The sequence below is a fragment of the Panicum virgatum genome, chromosome 2N, assembly GCF_016808335.1.
Source record: "Panicum virgatum strain AP13 chromosome 2N, P.virgatum_v5, whole genome shotgun sequence".
Lineage (NCBI taxonomy): Eukaryota > Viridiplantae > Streptophyta > Magnoliopsida > Poales > Poaceae > Panicum > Panicum virgatum.
The window spans coordinates 12367232-12389731 of record NC_053146.1 but is presented as its reverse complement, the minus strand read 5'-3'; the positions used below and the strand labels follow the sequence as shown (position 1 = coordinate 12389731).

At 47.5% G+C, this 22500-nt stretch overlaps 3 protein-coding genes and 2 pseudogenes across 3 annotated transcripts; 2 read left to right on the top strand and 3 right to left on the bottom strand.

The window, feature by feature from the left end:
- Positions 1–1132: 1132 nt before the first annotated feature.
- Positions 1133–9776, bottom strand: LOC120659782 (annotated as a pseudogene).
- LOC120659780 lies at positions 1266–5858 on the bottom strand. Its single transcript, XM_039938013.1, has 3 exons — positions 5328–5858; positions 4764–4955; positions 1266–1757 (listed from the first exon to the last, which is right to left on the bottom strand). Exons 1-3 carry the CDS (start codon positions 5333–5335, stop codon positions 1592–1594), a joined length of 366 nt encoding a protein of 121 aa, XP_039793947.1. The 5' UTR covers positions 5336–5858; the 3' UTR covers positions 1266–1591.
- LOC120659779 lies at positions 1851–4121 on the bottom strand. Its single transcript, XM_039938012.1, has 3 exons — positions 2844–4121; positions 2634–2752; positions 1851–2558 (listed from the first exon to the last, which is right to left on the bottom strand). Exons 1-3 carry the CDS (start codon positions 3121–3123, stop codon positions 2034–2036), a joined length of 924 nt encoding a protein of 307 aa, XP_039793946.1. The 5' UTR covers positions 3124–4121; the 3' UTR covers positions 1851–2033.
- A 3897-nt stretch (positions 9777–13673) lies between the features above and the next one.
- Positions 13674–15582, top strand: LOC120659778 (annotated as a pseudogene).
- A 145-nt stretch (positions 15583–15727) lies between these two features.
- LOC120659781 lies at positions 15728–16445 on the top strand. The gene has a single exon (XM_039938014.1). The coding sequence runs from the start codon at positions 15768–15770 to the stop codon at positions 16065–16067; it is 300 nt and encodes a 99-aa protein (XP_039793948.1). The 5' UTR covers positions 15728–15767; the 3' UTR covers positions 16068–16445.
- Positions 16446–22500: the final 6055 nt, after the last annotated feature.

Here is a 22500-nt window from a genome sequence, read left to right as displayed (position 1 = left end):
CGCCGGTTAATCTCAAGTTTGTACCAGAGAGGTTGTTTCTCTGGTTTGGGCTCAAAAGTTAAACTGCGGACGGTCCGCTGCTGAGGCGCGGACGGTCCGCAGGCAAATCACAAAGTTGTTCCAGAGACGATGTTAGTCTCTGGTGGTGTGGAACTCTTAACTGCGGACGGTCCGCCCCTGGGGAGCGGACGGTCCGCCAGGGCTTAACGGCTAGTTCTGACACGCATTAAATGCACTCTGACTCACTGGTTTATAACGGCGGACAGTCCGGTTTTTGAACCGCGGACGGTCCGCGACTTCGCAGAAAAGAGTGTAACGGCTAGTTTTTGAAGGGGTGTCTATATATACCCAATGCCCGGCCATTGGGTGACTCTCTTGGCCATTTGGATAGCATTCTTGACACATTAGAGCTAAGGCATCCCTCTCTCACACACACTTGCTTAGAGATTGCATTTTTGAGAGTGTGAGAGCTTCCTAGTGCATTGCATCAAGAGTTTGAACTTTGTGGCATTAGGGAAACTTCAAACAAGCGTCATCAACTTGTTACTCTTGGGAGTTGCCGCTCCCTAGACGGCTTGGAGAAGTGGATTTCGTGGAGCACCTCCAAGGAGATTGTTGAGGAGCCCCGATTTCGGTTGTGAGAGGTTTTGTGCTCACCTCACCGGAGTGGTGAAGAGCAACTCTAGTGGAATCGAGGTGTGGAGCGGTTCCTTGTTTCAAGCCGGCTCAAGATCAAGAGGTTCTTGATAGAGGAGCGGTTGATTCTTGGAATCCACCTCAACGTGGATTAGGGGTGACCGGCAAGTCATCGACACCACGGGATATATTCTTGTGTCAAGCTTGGTTACTTCTCTTGCTCACTTTTATTCTTGTCTTTACTTTGAGCAATTTACTTTACTAGAGCTTGATTTGTGTCTTGTCACCCTAGGTTGCAAACCCATCTAGAGATAGTAATAGCATAACATAGGGCTTTCCTTTGTTACTAATTAAATTTCTCTAGTGTTATTGGTTTTAGTTTTTAAACCGCCTATTCACCCCCCCTCTAGTCGGTGTTCTTGATCCTACAAACTGCTAATTTGAAAATGAATGGACAAATGGGAGTTTTTATTTTCCAAGATGCCATGATACAAACTAGTCATAACCAAGAACAAAATCATAGTTCACTTTTCCAACATTATACAGAGATTCTATACCTATACTTTGCATTACAACAGCCATAGCTCCAAAAGATCTAGAGCCATCCATCCTTTCACCTTTGGCACAACTGCAACTCAAAACTGACATATAACAACATATCAAGCTTATCAACATTCAATTCAACACATACATACATACATACAAAAGCCACCACAGCAAAATATAGCAGGCGCCCGCAGATCAATCATCCAGCTGATCATTTGTTTGCGCCATCGACCATAAGCCCTTGAAATACCTTGCTGACTGGAGGGAGAAGTCCGACACAACGCGGAAAAGCTCCGGCAGGTTCGACCAAAGGAGATTGGGGGACTTATCCCTGACTACCCTGCATTGGGTCTTATAATGTTCTCACGGCGCTGCGGCGACTCGTGGCGACCTACCCCCCTCACAACACCTAGGCGTATAAGGCGCGCGGCGAGGCGACGCCATAGACGTATCCTAAATATACTATGACAGCAAAAAATTTAGTAGCATATACATACCTTTGTTGAGCTGTTGTACCATAGATTCTTCCCTTCCCAATTGCTCCTGCCATTCTTTCTCTTCTCCCAAGCAGCAAGCTACATAAAGAATGAGCAAGAAATCAATCAGCAAGACCAACAACAAACCTAATTAAATGAAAGCTGGACATTAGCAACATAAATGCATGGGAATGACAATATAACTAATATCATTAGTTCAGTACTTCAGTCCACAAGCTTAGAATCTAGTGGACATGATTAATAGGTCCCCGTCCACAGTTTTGGACCACATTACAGAATAAAAGATAATAAGTAGGGCACAAGGCAAAAGCATCATGCATTAGTCTAAATCTCTCAATTCTCATCTCTCAGCTCTCAATATCCATCATCAAATTCATTGGAGTTAGCAGCATCTCTGTTTTCTTCAGCATCATTGGAGGGAGAATCCTCATCACCGGTGACATCTACATCATCATATGGATCTTGAAGCTCTTCCTCTTCTTCATTCTCTGAACCCATGTGTTCATCTTCATTATCTTCAACAATTGTAGCAGAACTTCTTGCACGTTTCCTGTAAGTGATTGGCTCACCATGGTTGTTTCTATGAGCTGTCCTAGGAAGATTGCGACCACGAAGTGCTTCTGATGCTCCAACAACTTCATCAACAAGGTTCCATGTGAGACCATCATCCAACTCACAGCCACGATGACCTTGAGGAGGTACATGCAACGAATCAGCCCATTCATTGTCCCAATCAAAATATGAAATGACCAAAAGATCAATGTTTTTCTTCTTCTGACGCAACATTTGAAATCTAGTTTTCATCTTGCGGTTGTATGAAATGAAGACAATGGCATTCAATCTCTTATGTAGCAGCCGGTTCCTTTTCTTTGTATGGATCTGGAAAGATCATGGATTAGTAATTATATATTTTGCTGAAAAACAGCAAACAAACTACATAGTACAGTAACTCACTTGTTCAAAGGTACTCAAATTTTGCTCGCAGCCAGCTGAGGAAGCACATAGACCAACAACACGCCTAGCAAACCTTTGCAAGTCAATGGCCAAGCCACCATAGGAACGCCACCAATCAACTAGAATGGCAAATTCAAGCATAGCACACATTAAGAGTAATGAAATGAACTTATCTAGCTGTAATAAATGGCTGAAATTAACAACACTTACGAGGGCTCTTTGATTCAATGTTTTCTATAGCCATTTCATCTGAAAATGCATCTCCTCTTTGACACTCATAGTCCATGGCTTGATCATTGATCTTGTTCCGAATTTCCCTCTCCGGTACCATTCTTCGAAGCACTTTAAGGAAGCAAGCCCTTAGCTGCCCAACAGTTTCATCATCATCAGCTTTTATGAGGGGAAACAATTTTCCTGGATTCAAATACAGCGCATCCCCATACAATGGATGATCCATTTGGTTCAACCAATGTTTCTCAATAATTCCCATGATTTTTTTTTGAGCAGCCCTGACTTGTTTTGAGTGGCAAAACTTAGCTTTATCTTTTCCTTTGCTTCAGCCATTAGTGCAGCAACCTCTGGCATTGCCGGCTTCTCATCACCATCAACAGCCCTTAGCACAATAAGCAGTGGGGCTGAAGCTCCAAGGCAATCTTCAACTAAGTTCCAGAATTCAGTAGAGAGCATAGTGTCATGTGTTTTTTTCCCAGCATTAGTTTTTGCTAACTTGCTGGTAGTCCATATGTCACAAACAAATAAGGCCTTCAATGGATCCTTGAGCGTATACAAGCTCTTCAAAAAAAGATATGCAGTGGCAAATCGAGTAGCACCAGGTCTCACAATTTCTTTACCATTTGTCTTCTCCCTCATTGCACTAAGAATTCTCCCATGCCTATAAATGAAATTGGTGACCCCCTAGCACGTGTAATAGTCTTCTTAAATTCCTTCAAATTCCCTATGTCCTCCAACATAAGATCCAGGCAATGTGTAGCACAAGGACTCCAAAACAGTGTAGGAATCCTATCCATTAGAAGCTTGCCTGCTGCCTTGTAGTTAGCACCATTATCAGTGACAACTTGAACCACTCTTTTCCAATCTGCTCAATTCTTTCCTCCAATAGATCAGCTAGCAAATAGGCATCATGTACTTCACCTGATGCATCAATTGACTCCAAAAAATAAGTCCCCTCTGGGCTATTCACAAGAAAGTTGATCAAGTGACACCCTCTCTTGTCGGTCCAACCATCTGACATAAGTGTGCAGCCATAATGCTTCCATGCTCGTTCATGGTCAACCCTCATGTTACTTGTCAGCTTGACACACTCCCAAAGCAATGGCTCCCTGAGCATGTGTTCAGAAGGAGGCACATATCCAGAACCATATTGTGTTGTGGCCTCAAGTGCAACCTCAAACTGTCTTGCAGCAGCTGCATGGATTGCTATGCCCGCCTCGTAGAAAAACATAGCCCATTGCAGATCCACATAATGCTTCTCCTTAGTCCTCATACTGTTTTGGATGGTCTTTTGGAACCTCCCTGAATGCCTTTCATCAACAATCTCTTCAGGAGATCTTCTAAACATAGCAGCAACTGACTTCTTATTCTCATTTGGCTTTGTCTTGCCCTTGCTTGCTGTTGCAGGCTTGAATTGAAGGGTTGATTGCCTTCTTTTAGCTGCAGTTCCTGAACTTGGCACCTTGGTGACCTGGGAATTTGCAGTGGCAGCCCCTGAAGCCTCTTCTTGTACCACCTCCACCACATCTTCATCTTCCTCTCCACTATTCTCAGCATTCTCTTCATCATCCAAGTACACTGGTCTCCTCCTCTTGTTGCCATCCAAATATGCTTTCATCTTTTTCCTTAATTCAGTGTTGCTCTGTGGACATATAATAACATCTCCATAACCACCAGCAAGATGTTTTTCTCGAACACGCAGGAGAGCTGCGTATCAATATATTAAGAAGAATAAAGGGGAAGAGCCCCAAAGAGTTACAGAAAAAAGGGCCTGTAACTCGTCCAAAAAAAAACGCTAGTCAACTATTACAAGAAAAAGAAACAGGCTAGACCAAACAACCAAGACCCATATCACCTAGGTGACAGCAGCTGCTACCACCAGCAAGATGTTGCTTAAACTTTTTAATTCCTCCTGGAATCTTCTTGTTACACAACTTGCATGTCACCTTATCTCGATCCTTAGGGTCTTCCCAGTAGCCAAACTCCCATCCTGGATCTTTTGAGTTTGCTGGTCTTCTCTTTGGACCAGTCTTAGGATCGTACTCGGCTGCCACTGAAGCTGGACTTGCTGCTGTATTGTTTCCCTGTTGGCTGTGCATAAAGAACAAAAGCATTGTTCAGTATAGTGTATACTTGTATACTAGTCGTAGATGACAGACCATAGCATTTGTATATTGATTAGCTAGCCCATAGCACAAAGCAGCATCACATGGCACAAAGAGTAAACAAAAGAGGCACATATCACAAAGCCACTAACATATAACCATATGAGTTGATTTTAAATGGCAGAGCAGAGCCCCACACTAGTATTTAAGCAAGCAGTAGAGGGCTAGAGGCAAAAAGCAGAGCAAGCAGTAGAGCCAGCACTAGCAGCAAAGCAAGCAGTAGAGCCAGCACTAGCAGCAGAGCAAGCAAGAGCAGCGAAGCAGAGGGGAGGGGACGGGGAGACTGCAGATGAATTACCTAGCCATTGCAGTCTTGCGAAGGGCCGCACGAGGCCGCGGACCAGCTGCCGTTGACCAGCAGAAGAGGTCCAGAGGAGCCCGGGCCGCACGGCGGCGTAGAGGAGCCGGGGCCGCCGACCAGCAGATGTGGCGCAGAGGAGGCAGGGCCGCACGAGGCAGTGGCCTCGCGGATAGGCGGAGATGCGCGGCGGCGCAGGGGTCACCGTCGCCCAAGATTCGCCCAGGTGCCGCGAGTTCTTCCGCCTCCCTCAGTCCCTCTCGTTCTTCTCTCTCTTTCTATTCTCTCTCGATTTTGTAGGGATTGGGTGGTTTTGCCGCTCGATTTCGCGCCCGCACCTTCGATTTCCCGCCCACCCCTCGATTTCCCGCCCGGCCCTGGATTTCCCGCGCGCCCCTCGATTTCCCGCGCGATACCCCATCTATGGCGCCCGCCTCGTCCTCTGGGACGCCCAGACGACGCCTTGCGACGCCTAGGAGGATGCCTCGTGCCTAAGGCGGACGCCATAGGCATCTTGGCAAGGCGAGGGGGACGCCTACCACCACAAGCACGCCTTGTCGCCTAGTCATCGCCTAGGCGACGCCTTAAGAACATTGATACTGATCTTCCATGTCCTTCAGTGCAGCCTCCACCCTATCTACCACGGTTTTCCGCTCCGCCGCTGGGTCAGCACGCCCAGGATTGTTGCCATCAGGAATACTTGCTCCTCTGTCCCAATTTTTCTGCGCCCAGTCGTCGAACTGCCTTCTCTTCTTCTCAAGATCCCTCCTAGTCTCCTCGATTTTTATCCTCAGCTTCAGTTCATCATCCTGATGAACTAGGATCGCGTTCACCACCTCCGCAAACGTGTGTATGGCCTTCTTTGCAGCATCGTCTGGGAGCTTCTCAAGCATATCATGCCAACCATGCAGCAACCGCTTGATTGGAGGTGTGGTCTCATGTGGCTGAGACGAGTTTGGCTTCAGGTTCGTATCGATGGGGATTACATTTAGCTTGATCCAGTTGTAGAGGCTTCCTACATACTCCTTCGTATCGATGGAGATATCAGAAGATTTGAGCTCTGTGATGATCCTTAGCTGTAGTTTCTGTTGAGTGTACATAACGTCCCACATGTGCCACAACCTGTCAGTGTGAAAACAAAACAATTCGTTACTTGTAGTATGCAGAAGTGTAACATTCACTTGTTTATCTGGTCTTCATTAGGTTTAGCGAAGCCCAATAATGCCAGAGGAACAGGCATAATTTCCATAATACAATAGAGTTTCACATATGTTGGGTGGCCCAAATCCTACTTTTCCGTGCCACAAGTAGTGGAATACTCGCCGAACTAAAATCATGCTGAGAAAATATGTGGAAGGTACACTATGAAGGCTATACATCATTTCTTCAGATGGTTACTTATCTAAAGGAATATCTTCCTTTAATAAAGAAAAAAAATAACAATGTAGACTGATAGTCTGATACATGTCAAGCTAGCACAAAATGACTTGTTATAATCGACTAAAAAATGAAATTAAGGTCCTACATGTCAGGAACTAAAGTAAGGAGATGTGAGCCACAAGGAAACCATATAGTAAATAGAAAAATAGAGGTTGGTGGTCGGTACATAAAAGTTAAAAGAGCTTACCCGTTCACTAGTTCAAGGAGCTTTGGGTAAAGCTGCTGATCTCTTAAGCAGTTAATTTCTGAAACAGTTGACTCCATCGTTTGCAAATCAACTATATATTTTGTGTGCAAGTGACTATGGACTTGGTCTTCTCGATTGATGAAGAACTAACACCACGTTGCTTTTTCCTGTTTAGAACAGCTAGCTTTCGTTGATATGTCACTTTGATAACCTCGAACTCCTGTGCCAATGGTAAATATGCACCGTCATATGTATGAATGAAAACAGGTTAAAACAATGAAGAACAAGGATGGTTTCAACATTATGGAGCCCAGCACATGGGTAGGGAATGATCATGGACTAGTACAAGGGTCCTTAACCTATCAATAATATGGCTACAAATGTTCATGGACCAGTTGGCGGAGTTTAATGGCCAGAAGGTGAAAAATAATAATTACCAGAGGTAAAATACCAAGAAATTAGTGACACCTGTAGAATTTTTGCAAGAATGAATGGCATGTATGCATGATTCTCGATGCAAATAAAACTGGAGAGATAATTTCTGAGACAAAATAAATAACAATGTGAAACAGTCCTTTTCTGTGAGTGTGGCAGAGAACACATTGAAAAATGTGTGCTTATAACAGAATGAGTGATTGAAACAGTCTATGTTTTAAACTAGTGAATAAGATAGACATATTTTACCTTCACTTCATGGCATATTTTTTTCTCCCATGCAAGCAACTTATCGAGTACGGTAGCATGTGTCTCCCATTCATCATCGTCCAACTCATTCTTGACATTTTGTGGTTGGGGGATCCCTTTAAATGAGCGATTCCAAGTGATGACTTGCATCACTCTTGCAGAATGGTCAACAAATCCTAGTAAGACACAGGAACCATGCTGTTAACAACTGAAGACTACTGCAAATGTACACATACCAACTTGAGTTGTATCTGTCAATCAGGACAGCCCCACAAATACAAGCAGGATAGAGACTGCTCAACTGAACTTTAAAACAAACCATGGAGCGAAGACAATTGCCACCTGGTGTAGCCCCCAGGCCCCAACCCTGCCTCGGTCCCCAAACAGTTGTAAATAAATAAACATTCCCCTGCCTCTCTGAACCACATTCCCTTAAGAACACAGCATCCACCTCAACAGACACATAATAGAGCCAGAATATGATACCTTTACAATAATAATTACCAAAGCAATCAACCCATTTCAGCAGTTAACAATGCAATCAAGTAAGGCACTCAAGGTCTTAGTCTATCATGTGGAACAGTTCAACTTTTGCCATAAGTATCAAGTAAAACATTAGCTATCTATTGCACGTCTCCCTACAGTCTTGTCTATACGGCGCTCCCAAGTTTATTTATGTGCAATGTTTCGTAGTAAGCATTTTCATCCATGAAAGAATTAAAAAAAGGTTATCTTTGATACAATCGGCACGGGTTTCAATAGAATTTGAGCTCAGAGAGGATGCGAACAGAGCAGGCATGGAAGGTACCTCGCTTCTCGGCGAAGTTGGAGTGGTAGTGCATCCGCGCGGCCTCGAGCATCTTGGACACCTCGTGCGCGGCCTCGGACGCCTTGAGGAAGTGTTCGTCGAGCTTGCGCAGGACGTCGCCCAGCCTGACCGGCTGCGGCGTGACCATGGCGATCCTGGCCTTCTTGCCCTCCGCCTTCCTCGACGCCTTCTGCGTCGCCGCCCGGCGCGCCGCGGGCTCGACCGCCAGCCTCTTGCCCTCGGCCACGTCCTCCGGCTGCGGCGGAGGCTGCTTCTCGGGTTCGGGCGGCGGTGCGGGCTCCCTCCGCTCGGCCGCCCACGACGGCTCGGCGGCGGGGTCCAGCGTGGGCAGCGGCGGCGGCGGCATGGCGTCGTCGTGGGAGCCGAAGATGTAGTCGTTCAAGAAACTCCCCTCCCGAGGCGCCTGCTTGCCGCGGTCCGTCTCCGGCGCGGGCACGGGCGGCGGGGAGCGCGAGGGCGGGGGGACGTTCGCCGGCGGTGGCGGGGGGCGGGGGCGGGGGCGGGAGCTGCGCGTCGTCCTCCCCCCGCCGGCGTCGGCGCAGCGGGGCGTCCTCCCCGTCGGCGTCGCCCTCGCCCTCGCCGTCCTCCTCCTCCATGATGGGCGCCTCCCCGGAGCGGGCCTTCCGGATGGGCGGCTGCAGCGGGATGTCGGGCGCACTTATGGACCGCTGCAGCGGCGCGGGGGCCTCGCCCTCGCCGGAGCCCGGCGGCGGGGGCGGCGGGAGCACGGCGTCGAGCGGCGGCGGCGGGAGCGCCTTGAGCGCCGCCGCGGCCCCCTGAGCGCGGCACGACGGCGGCGTCGTGGCGGTCGGCCTCCCCCGCGGCGTAGTCCGAGAGCGCGGCCCCGACGTTGCGCAGCGCGGCGGCGCGCAGCAGGTGCTTCCGCTCCCGGCACCGCGACGCGGCCCCGCCCTCCGCGTCCTCCTTGGACGGCCCGCACCCCATCGCGGGCTCTACCTTCTCCGATCGCCCGCGGCCTCTGTTCGGGTTTGCTTGGTGCGGGGGGTTTGCGGCCGGCGTGGCGGCTGCCGGCTGGTGGGCGAGGTCGTGCGGTCGTGACTGGAATTGGATGGGGATGGGCAAGCGAATATGGTTTCGATAGGACGGGGTTGGGGTTGGCTTTCTTCTTTTGTGCTTTGGAATAAAGCAGGGTGCGCCAAAAGGAAAAGACTCTCTCTCTCTCTCCGACGCGGCCGTGTCGCCAATCGCCATGGCCGCAGCTTAAAAAAAATCGCCATGGCCGCATCAGCTTCGGTGGTGGAGTTCCACGCCGGCGACCGTCCTCTGCCCCCGGCCCCCGAGATCTTCCACAGCACAGATAACAAAAGCTCACCGTGCCAAATACTTGATTTTTTTTTATGTGAGGGCGTGCCAAAGGTTCATTGAGCTTCTGTGCATTGGTATTGTTTGGCTGTGCTAGAAAACTACTCCCTCCTTTCTTGTTTATAAGACACGGTGGAACATGGCACGGTCTTCCAAACGATACTTTGACTATTTATTTGTCATATATTATATTACTTATGATTATAAATTTATAATCATTGTAAACTATATTTGATGACGAATCCAATCATATAAAATTTACATTATAAAAATTAAAAATTAATATTTAAATTATTGGTCAAAGATATAAATATTTGAATTTTGATATGCGTGTGTGCCTTATAAACGGAGAAGGAGGGAGTAACACGCACGCATCTCGAAAAAAAAATCTCGCATGCATGAAACACTAAATGAAGTCTATTTGTAAAACCTTTTTAGGGATGAGTGTAACTTTTCGCGACGAATTTAATGACGGTAATTAATTGATGATTTTCTACAGTGATGATACAGTGACCCTCCTCTAATCGCGTGGTCAAAGGCCTCGTTAGATTCTTTATGGTCACTAGCGCAGGGGTTCTGAAATTGATTTTCTAAACTGACTTTGTTTGACATCGTAATTAGCGGTCAAAATTTTTACTATTCATAGCGTGCTAGAATTTTAGCACCAACCAAACAAGGCCATTACAACAGGTAGCAGCCTTTTGTGTTCAGGGCTGAGCGAGGCTCCGCAGTGTGCTGACGATGCAGAGGCTCAGATTTTCTTTTCCATCAACCGAAGAAACCAAAGCAAAATGATATCGATCGAGGAGCTTCAACTCGATCCAGAGTCTTCTGGTTGGAATCACAACTCACTTCACATGAGAGTTCTTTTTTTTAAAAAAAAACTTCACCTGAGAGCTACACGACGACATGACAGGTTATTCAAGCAGAGGTATTTTTTTGTAATAATAATACAGCTAGATCGGTTACGTTGTCGTCTTGTGATTGCGGTTTCGTTCATAAACTTTAGCTTCTTTTTATGGAACATATACATATCCCTCCGCAAATAATTTCAAATTTAATTAAATTAAAAAATACTGATATTTATATTTCTAAATAGTTTTAGTATGAATACATATTCCATAATTAATCTAATGATACTTATTATGTGCCATAAATGTTAGTTGTTTAAGTTTAATCCATTTTAAAATTATTTAACTTCTTAGAAATAAGAGTTGCATTCTTTTTTATTTGCCCGAAGAAAAAGTTGCATTCTTTTTACAACTGAGGGAACATACTACTAGGAAGCTGGTAGCGTGTGTTTAACCGTTATCGTATCAGTCCCTTGATCCTCACTTGCATTCTCTCAATCTCTCTGTCATAAATATAAGTAATTTCAAGCGAACTTTGTTCTAAATCAATTCCTTTTAGTTTGTCCATCATTAAATAAAAATATGCATTGCCCTCGCCCCTCGACAGGTCCATGAATATATTAATAAAATGATCTATAATCCTATAAAAATTGGTGGTTAAAATCTCACGTTAGTTATACGATGTTTTGATGCCTCGAGGGTGCAAGTAAAAAATAAAAAAATGCGTTGTTTAGAAAAAGAAAAACCTTTCAGTCCTACGGAACGAAGCAGCCAAATATTACAGTAATGATGCAGCCAAATAATGAAAGTGGATTATGCATCAGCCTCGAGACAAAAGTGCCAGCAGAGAATTTTTACTTCACTGCACCAGAGAGATCGAGAGCCTAGCCTTGTGGAGCCTACCAAAAAGCAAATGCCTTGCTGGATTCTTCGGCTGGTGCTCGCTGAGTTGGAAGACTAGCTAGCTAGCCTGTCTCTCTTCTCTGCTCTTTTCTGTCTTTTTTTTTCCTTCTTCCTCCTCGTTCTTCTTTTTCAAGGCGGAAGCAACACGTCCACACTGCCTACTAAGCTAGGGCAAGTGAAAGACGATTTGAGGGATAATTGTGCGCCCTGGGGCCTGAGTTCGAGCGCGGCCGTGGGCATAGAGCTGTCTAGCTACACACTGATTGTACATACATGATACATGCAAGGGACAGGCCAAATAGATCACGCGGCCAGCTGGTACATTTCGCAGCAGAGCAAGCACGGTGGATTAGCTACTTTGCAGGGGATGAGGGGAACTACACTACTGCAGTGCAGATCGCTAAAGGTACGCCAAGCCCTGTTTAAATGCACTCAAAATTCCAAAACTTTATAAGATTTCTCGTCACATCGAATCTTTGAACGCATGCATGAAGTATTAAATGTAGTTAAACAAAATAACTAATTACACAGTTTGACTATAATTTGTGAGACGAATCTTTTGAGCCTAGTCAACCCATAGTGGGACAATCTTACTATTACTAATTGGAGACTCTTTTGGAGTCTTCACGTGAAGCCACCTAGGATCCTAGGTGGACACTCTGAAAAAATAGAGAAATCCTATAAATTCTCATAAAAATCAGAAACATCTAGCCATCAATCCAATGACTCTAATTATAATAATTATTGGATCAGTTATCTTTCCTAATAAATTACCCACCTCTGCCATTATGAAAATAACCCCCTAAACATGTATCTAAATTACCCACCTCTGTCATTATAAAAAAAATCTAAAGTAACCCCCTAATCTTTGTGTAAATTACCCACCTATGTCATTATAAAAATAATACAAATACCCCCCCTAAATTTGCATATAAATTATCTAATTATGTCATTATTATTGTTAGTTAAATTACTCATAAATCTGAATCTAAATTATATAATTACAATAATATATTAAAGTGCACCAATATTAAATTCTAAAATTACTATTTCTATCATTATTAATATATTATTTATATAAAAATATTACCCACGATATATGTCACCATATATTCATATATGATGGAAGAGATAAGAACACCAATTCGCAAACAAATAGTTCAACTAAACATATATTGAAATAGTTCAACTAAACATATATTGAATACATATGGAGGTGCACAAAATGATATTTATTGTAACTAAATAATGAAAATATATATTTTAGAGTATGTGTTAGAATATTTAATAGATGAAAAGAGCGTGAGATGGATAATTATAATTATTGATCTTATTTTTATATTAATTCTAATTAGCCCGTGCGGGAGCACGAGTTGACAGACTAGCAATTACCAAATACAAATGAAAGTGCTACAGTGTTTTACACCTAAAATTTTTTGCATCTAAACAGGGCCCAAGTTAAGGACGAGGGAACTAACGTGAGGATCCGACCTAACTGTTGAGTGTAGTATGTATGCCACTTGGCTGGATGGGAGGGCACCTATTGATATCGCTCCAAACTTGTACAAATGGGCATGGCGCAAATACAGAACAGTCCAGGTAGAATTATGCAACCAGAGTTGGACCAAGGGTTTATGGGGAATGAATTCAGTTACTAAAATGGCTGAGTTTATATATCTTTGGGATCGGGTGGCGCAGTTCACCCTTGACGAGGGGCAGGATGCAATTGCTTGGAAGTGGACTGCAAGTGGTGAATACTCGTCCAAGTCGGCGTTTCTTGCTCAGTTTAACGGGTCCTACAGCACCTTCAATGCCAATGCGATTTGAAAGGCGAAAGCCGAGGGAAAGCATAAGTTTTTTACTTGGCTGTTGGTGCAGAACAAAATTCTAACGGCAGACAGGCTGGAACCCAGTCTGTTCTTTAGGTGATCAAGCAAGAAAAACAGCCGAGCACTTGTGTCTGCACTGCACCTTTGCGCAGGAGGTTTGGTTCAAGGTTAGCAGATCACTTGCCAGGTTATGTTGTTGCAGAGTCACCACTGCAGTATTGCGTCAACAGATGTTGTGCCACTAAACTCCAATGGCTCCCTGCCATGGCAGCCTAGCCTAGGCTCCTCCTTTTTTCTTCTTTAGCCTCTCACACCTCCCAAATCCCACGTCCCAACTCCCCTCAATAGTCAATCCCGCGTCCACCACTCATCGCCCCACCCGCTCTCATCCTTCCTCCCGGCCACCGATGGCCTTCGCCGCCTCCACGGCCACCGCGCTCGCGTCCGGCCGGTTCTCCGCCTCCTCCGCGCGCCCGCGCCGGCCCTCCTCGCGGCCGTCCTTCTCCCCGCGCGCGGCGCCGGCGGCCCGCGCGGCGGTCTCGGCGCGCGCGGAGGCCAAGAAGAGCGAGCTGGTCGTCAACACCAACAGCGGCGGGCACGCCGTCTTCGGGTTCTACTTCGCCAAGGAGCTGCTCGCCGCCGGGCTCGCCGTCACCGTGCTCACCGTCGGGGACGAGGCCTCCGACAAGATGAAGAAGCCGCCCTTCTCCCGCTTCTCGGTATAGCTCTCTGCTCGCTGCATGCATTGGGCGCTGAGTTTCTTCTTCACTTCTTTGGCACTCGAGTTTCGCTGGATATCCTTGTTGGGGCAGGAACTGACGAGCGCCGGCGGGAAGACGGTGTGGGGCGACCCGGCGGACGTCGGCGCGGCGGTCGGCGGCGCGTCGTTCGACGTCGTGCTCGACAACAACGGCAAGGACGGAAGGACCTCGACGCCGTCAAGTGAGTACGACGACTCCTCTGGCTCTTCCGCTCCGCTGCTCACGACGCCGGAATGAGACTCCCATGGTGACCGGCGATGTTTGGCTGCGCGCGCGCAGGCCGGTGGTGGACTGGGCCAAGTCGTCCGGCGCGGGGCAGTTCCTGTTCATCAGCAGCTCCGGCATCTACAGGCCGACCGACGAGCCGCCGCAAGTCGAGGGGGTGGGTAATAAGTAATAACGAGCCTCCCTCGATCACACACAGCTACCAGAGTCGTCGTCCATGGACATTTTGTGAGTGACAGATAACAATGGCGGCGGCGGCAGCGCCGGCGCCGCGCAGGACGCGGTGAAGGAGAGCGCGGGGCACGTGGGCGTGGAGCGGTACATCTCGGAGCAGTTCGCCGGCAGCTGGGCGTCGTTCCGGCCGCAGTACATGATCGGCTCCGGCAACAACAAGGACTGCGAGGAGTGGTTCTTCGACAGTAATAAGAAGTTAAGAACAAATACCACGACAAGTGTAGTTCTCTTTCTCCGGCGATCGCCGGCGATGATCTCACAGCACAGTCACTCGATCTCGCAGGAATCGTGCGGGGGCGGCCGGTGCCGATCCCGGGCAACGGGATGCAGCTGACCAACATCACGCACGTCAGGGACCTCGCCAGCATGCTGGCGCTGGCCGTCGGGCGCCCCGGCGCGGCGGCGGGGCGGGTCTTCAACTGCGTCTCGGACCGCGCCGTGACGCTGGACGGCATGGCGAGGGTGTGCGCGGCGGCCGCGGGCGCCGCCGCCGTGGAGATCGTCCACTACGACCCCGCCGCCGCCGGCGTCGACGCCAAGAAGGCCTTCCCCTTCCGCAACATGGTAAGGTCGCCCAAGCGTGAAGCGGTTGCTCTCGCTCGCCACGGCCGGCGGCGCTGATCGACGTGGCCGTCTGAACAATTGCTTGCAGCACTTCTGCGCGGAGCCCCGGGCGGCGAAGGAGGCGCTGGGGTGGGCGAGCACGACCAACCTGCCGGAGGACCTCAAGGAGCGCTACGCCGAGTACGCCGGCAGAGGCCGCGGCGACAAGCCCATGGCCTTCGACCTCGACGACAAGATCCTCGCCGCCGTCGGGAAGGCGCCCGCCGGCGCCATCGTGTAGGGAGGTCTCGAAATAGCTGAACGCGACTGATCCTGAAGACATGTCTAGACGAAGCGAGGTGTCCAAGGGTCCGCACATAGATCCATCGTACGTGTGCATCCTAGTACTCCGATTTCGAAAAAAGAAACAACACCGCTTGGTCGTGTCGTGTCGCCTCCAGCGTCCAACACCTGCCTGCCGCCGCCCCCTACGTGTGCCGGCGGCCACCTCGCTCTACAAAGCTCGCCGGCACGAGCCTCGCCCTCGCATCGCAGCGGCGAGAGTCCAAGACCACGGCACGCAGTAGGTAGAGTCAGGCGAGCGGGCCGGGGAGATCGAGGCGGAGGGGTGATGGCGAGGAGCGGCGCGGGGGAGGAGTGGCGCCGGAGCGCGGACACCAAGACGAGCGAGGCGGCTGTGGAGGCGTCGACGCGGCCGCCGGGCTGCGGAGCCGGGGAGGTGCCGCACCAGCGCGCCCGGCTGCCGTACGGGCCGGGCGCCGATCGGATCGTCGGCGCCATCGGCTACCTCGTGCTGTGCCAGAAGGCCAGGCCCGGCACGCCCGCCGCCGAGGTGGCCAAGGTGGCCGTCGGGCACGGGGACCCCGCCGCCGGCCGTGACCCCGAGAAGCGCGCGCGCGGAGGGTACTAGAACAGGCGCAGCTCTGGGTGCTTGCTGCTCTGTTTTTCTCGGGTGTCAACTGGTTGTGATCTTGTACATCTGTCAGTCGACGTCCGTGATGGGTTGATACTACGTTATGTGTGTGATCATCAGGTGCGCTGCTGAGTGTTTAGTTTGTTTGTTCGCCACGCCCGTGTCAGCGCGATTTCGTTTCTTCGCGCCCTGCGCATCGTCGGAGCAATAGGATGTCGATCTCGTGCACCGTAACGGACGGATAGTACAGTGGGAGGTGAAGCAAAGTATGCATCTATGTGCGTATAAAATGTAAACTACGGGGTGCAGTTTTTTTTTCCCATTTCTGTTTGGTACTAGTATAAAGTAATTTGCATTTAACTAAATTTTGTTGAATCAGAGCAATTTCAGCCGGTGGAATTTTGACCGGCTGATTTCGGCTAATGCAATAGTATTCTGTGAGAAAGAATAAAACCGGCTGATGCAATAGTATTCCGTGAGAGAGAATAAAACGGAAGAAGCTGAAATATGCTATAATGTGCAGGCAATATATAGTGGATCCGTCAGTGTACACAAACATATTACATGATGCGAAGATAGACATATATATAAACAACGCACAACACATAGTGAGTAGAGTATAGAGACATAGGGCGCGTTTGGTTCGTTGCTGTGCGGAGCCTGGCTCGTATCTAGCATCCAGGCTGGGTTGGGACAGGCTCAAGTCATGCAACACCTCATTGTTTGGTTGCTAGTATATACTCGGCTAGGATGAACACAAACTATGTTTGGTTGCCTGCATATAACGTGAACATAGTTCATTTTCTAGCCCCCATCGCCCACCCTTGCACCTCGCGAGCCTAGCTCCCAAGAAACGGAGTCCGTGGGCGTTTCTCCAGATGCAGGCAGAGGGGGGGTAGAAATGCATGGCGGGGGACAGGTTCTGGACGTGGTTCAGGCAACCAAACCTAGCTGTGCTGCACGCCGGGGCCCTGGTTCAGTCATATGCACCGAACCAAACACCCCCATAGTGAGTGGTACATAGCGAGAAGGTACACATACATAAGCCGGAGAGCATGTTTTACTTGTAGCAACTTTAGGTTCCACCAAAAAGAGAGAGTATATTTTATATTCTGCATGCTATGCTATTTCAAACAAATCTGAATTATTTGTATTTTGTGCCCACCAGGCCATTCATCCAAATGCACATCTCAAGAAGCTCTGAACAGAGTTTTGAAAAAAAAAGACTTTCAGTCACTTTAGCCTATGGTTATCAGAATGTTAGAGTTCTGAATAATCCTACTATTTTCTATTATGCCACAAGAACATTTGCTCTGAGCTTATGCATAATAAAAAAAACCATACGAGCAGTTGGAGCATTCAGTCCTTTTGTAGTTGTGGTCTAAAATATTACTTATGTAATTTTAGTCCTTCGCCGGCCGCCTCCCGTCGTCCGTCTGGTTGGTTAGTTTTTAGCCCCCAGTGGCGGAACTGGAAATAAATTTAAAAAAGTTGAATAAACTCTTATAATATTTATAGGTATAAAAATTTAGCAATTTGCACTAATTTTTATTGTCCGCGCTAATATGCACTAGCTAGTTAGGGTATGTATTATTTAATCATTCAATAACAATTCACACAGGAAGCTAGGAGCAGGAGTCAATATATCTTTTTCATTTTAGTTTTACATTGGATTCGTACAAAGATTATGTCTATTTTTTTAGAAAAAACTATTCTATCATGTGGTATGAAATCTACAATATTTATCGAGCATACTGTATCAATAATAATATATTTATATATTTTAAATTGGAGAAGTATATAGACAGAAACTATAGTTGTGATGGCTAATGCGATCGCATTAGTGGAGCAGGTGGGTTTGCTGTTGCCGTCCATCTCGGCTCTGGCCATCTACCTGCTTACCATAAGCGGCTTGTCATGCATTCCCGCGATAACGATTGGGAGACATGAGTCCACCTGGCGTCCTCCGCTGAGATACTAATGAGGTGTGACTGGTGACTTCTAAGGAGCCACACAAGGAGAATGGAGAGAACTTTTGGAGCTAAAGGTCATGGTGGATTGCGGACTTTGGACCAACAGAATGATATCGTGAACTTTTTTTGTGGACTGAAGTGGGTTTAAGAACTTGAGATTAAAGAATACATAAAGAAGATTATATTGTTAGGAGGCCATGGCTGGCAGCCCCCCCTCAGTACTGAGGCGTGTGTGCGTGTGTGGTGGTGTGCGTGTCTCGGTATAACGCGTTCTGAGACTCCTCAGGCAGTTTTGTCTGTGCTGAGTCTGGTCAGTGTGGGCGCCCAGAAATCTTACATGACTCCCCAGTGCTCCTGGGTGCTTTAAAAATAACCATTGGCATTAGGTGGAAGCCTAGAGTCTGCGTGTAGGCTAGAGGAGACTCTGACCAGGTGCGTTTGCATTGCAGCGTTTCTACGCGGAGCCCCGGGCTTTTGCATGCTATCAAGGAGGAGATCAACGAAAGGAGGGCTTGTGGCCATCCTGAGGTACCATTTATGTTTAATGATTAAGTACTTTGTTTCTGAGTTAGAGTGTTATTTATTTTATGTAATATTGGAACTGTAATGATTTTGACTTCATCTCTTAAATGACGTAGTAGTGCTCCTGCAACTTTTTCAAAAAAAAAAGCAAGCGGCCGCTGCTCCGGGCTAAGAGTAACTCCAGCATGGCCTCTATTTGGATGATTAAACATATATTTTAGTCATTTTGCTCAAATTTTCATCTCCAGTAGGGCCCCTACTTATGTGACTAAAATGAGAGGGTGACTAAATGTCACACCCTGAAATTTTTAGATTTCAGGACATGATTAAAATTAAAAATAAATTAATAATTTTCTCATAGTTTTAAATTTTTTTCCCCAACATTTGTTTTCTTCACAGAGAATTTAGTGTAAAAGAAAATAAATATTGGTTGTTTTCTAAATTAAATGAGGTTGTTTTGTTTGTGTTGCATTCATGCCGAAATGCATTGTTTTATTGCTTGTTGTTCAGTTTGAATTTGAATCTTTGAGTTCAAATTTAATTTGAATGTGTTTGATTTTTCTTTTGGCAAATGGAAAAAAAAACAAACCCTCTCCCTTCCTCCCTTTCCAGCCCGGCCCAACCTCCTTTTCCCCCTTTCTCCTTTGTTTCCTCTCCCCGCAGCCCAACCCGCTCGGCCCGTTTTTCCGGCCCATCTCGCGCTCACGGCCCAGTCCGCCATCTCCCTCTCCTCTTCCTTCCTCTCTCGCCGACAGGCGGGCCCCACCTGTCAGGGTCGTCTCCTTCCGTGGACGACCTGGACTCAAGGCGAGGCTGCCCGGCGCCCGCGTTCTCGCGTCGCGGCCTTTCTTGGCCCGCACGCCGAGGCCGCCCGCCCGCCCCTATAAAAGCACCTCGCCCCTCCCCGAATCCCCTCGAGCCTGTGCCGCCGCCTCGCGCAAACCCTAGCCCTAGCTGCGCGCCGCCATTGATGAGCTCGGAAGCTTCGGGCTGCTGTTGACCCGCTGCTTCGCCGCCCCGACTCGACGCCCGCGTGCCCCCAGAGCTCCGTTGCAGGGTGAGCACCTCCGTTTCCCACCTTTTCCCTCTCTCTCGCGTCCTCTCGTCGCCACACATCGCTCGTCGGAGCCCAAGCCCTGCATCGCCACCGAGTGCTCACATTCCGGCCCTGTGTACCCGTGCCGACCCTTCCATCGCGTTTCCCGTCGCCCCCGCGTGCTCCCCAACCCAAACCCGAGCCAAATCCAAGCCCGGATGGCCAATTTCGGTGCACGCCGGCGCGCTCCGCCGCCCGCCGCCACCTCTACTCTCCGCTGGCGCCTTGCGCGGCCGCCCCTGCAGCACCGAACCGCCACCGAGTTCCTCTCCTCGCGCGCTCCTTCCTCGGCCAAACCGCAGCTGGAATTGAGCCCCGGACGGACGAGTTCGCCAAACTCCGGCGACCCCCGCCGCCATGCATGGCCGCCGGCTCCGCCCAGAGCCGCCTGCCCGCGTGCTCGCTTGCGCAAGCCGAGCTGAGCCCCGCCTGCCGAGCCGATCCGCGCGCTGCAAGCCGCGCGAGACGAGCCGAGCCGTCCGCCTGCCTTTCCGCCATCGGATCGTGATCCGACGGATCAAATCAGATCTAACCCAAGTCAATACCGGTCAACCCTATCCAGTTTTGCAAAAGAGCCCCTCGCTTTTCTAGGAATCAAGCCGCAGTCCATGCCATTTCAAAAGTATTTATAAACCAGCCCGGTTTATTTTGTTTTAGCCCCTACGCTTTTATAAATTTGAACCCGCCGTCCAGAGCTCGAGTTTTTGCATGTTAGCCCCTGCATTTAAGGTTTAATTATGTTTTAGACCCCGGTTTCTTTACTCAGAGCCCCTGTTCGTCCAGAACTCTTACAAATATGTCCCTAGAATCCTGTTTTAATCATAACTTCTTCGTTTCAACTCCGTTTTCATCGATTCTTGCGCTTACGTGATCCTTACAACGTGTGCAATAGCTTTATCACCCTGTTATCCTATGTGAGCACACTTTGTTGTGTCTTACAAATCTTTTCTATTAGTTCTTAACCCTTTGGTTAATCATGACTAATAAATTTCTGACTCACCGTTTATCCCATAAAATCGCCGTTTTAGCTCCGTTTTCCGTGTTTATTGCATTCTTGTAACCGTAGCAACGAGTCCTATCCATTAGTGTGTTCTTTCAAAGCCTTTCTTTTATTTTGGTGTATTGTTCTTAGTTGTACCTGTTGTTTGCTTTGTATGTTGCCCGATGATTGCTTCGAGTAGAAGGATTATTGTTCGAAGATTGAAGATCAAGTTTTCCAAGTGAGCAAAAGCTGAAGAACAATAAGAGTACCTTTTTCGTTGGAGAAAGGCAAGTGACCCTAACCATACTTCTATCTATGCTTATTTATGAGAATACTTGATTTAATTGAAACATGGAGAACCACCCAAGAAAACCGTACAACCAAAATACCATATGGCTCTGATCTTGGCTAAGTAATTAGATGATCTATATGTCGTGCCTGGGGCGTTTGATTGGTGGATTTTGGGTTATCGAAATTTGAGGAGCAGGTGAAGGAAGCTTCGTCTTCTGAGGTACCGCAGAAAATAAGGGACCAGTGCGTACATATAGTGATTCTTTGGAAAAGCCTCGTAGCGTCCCTATGCAGTCATACCTAAGGAAGTGTGATATGGTGCTTGGCCCACACTTGCATGGTTGGGTTCAAAGTTCTTCGTCACTTTTACGCGAATTGTGGTGAAAGTGTACAACCTCTGCAGAGTTAAAACTAACCGGTTAGTCGTGCTCACGGTCAAGAGCGGCTTGGACCCTCACATGATTAATTTAACTTAAAGATGGAATTAAATCACTTTCTGGTTATTTCTTGTGGCCTTGCTGAGTACCAACCATAAGTGTACTCACCCTTGCTTACTGCTGCTCAGAAGGAGAAAGTTGTGGTGAAGTCTTTTGAAGATGTTGCTGAGTTCTAGGCGTACGCAACCCCCAGTCGATTGCCTGTGAAGTTTGAAGCCTTCGTTTTCAGGATAAGCTGTATAACTCTGATAGTCTTTTAATTATTTTATTTTCTTTTTTATGTGATACTGTTACTGATTATTCACTTATAATGTCTCTATATGTATGAAATTTGATCATGGCATACGTATAGTTATGCATTCGGTTTTGTCCTTAAAATCGGGTGTGACAGAAGTGGTATCAGAGCTGTATCGACTGTAGGACGTAAGCCTAGATAGCAATGGTCATTTTCTAAGGTTTCTTTTGATACAAAGTCTATTTCTGTTTAATCCTTGACCCTCTCCATTGAATATTCTCTCTCCTTAATCTTTTTTTCTTTTTCTCAATCAGCCTTGACAACTCACCTTTCTCACCTAACTCTCTTTCCATTTGCACTTTCTTATTTGCAAATGTAAAATCCTTTAACTTTGTATATTAACCTACTCTCTCCTTGATAATTTTCTTATTGTTATTCGACTCTTGGTCAATTACCCTTTCTTGTTTTTCCACACCCTCAACTCCTGTCTATTTATTTTTTTGTTTCCTCTCTGAGATCACTTCTTGATTTTGATCATACATCTCCTTTGATGAATGATTTTCCAGCTCACGTCCTTTTGATATGCTGGTGAAATTGATCCTTGATTTTTTTAACTTACCTTTGTGGACCTATCTTCCCTTTGCTTTATTCACAATATGTTCAGTGCCTCTCCTTTCTTTCTAAATAAATGTCACTTTGGATCCGTCCCTTGACTTTGATTCCAAGGTATCCCTTCCGATTCAAAATTATTTAGATGATCCGTGCCACGTATCCTAAGGCTTGCCAAGCTGTCTATGGAATGGAGCTACTAGTTCATCATGAGGAGTCAAGTCGAAGCAATTGGAAATTATACCACTTGCCCACATTCCTACTCAAGTTGGATGAAGGATCCAG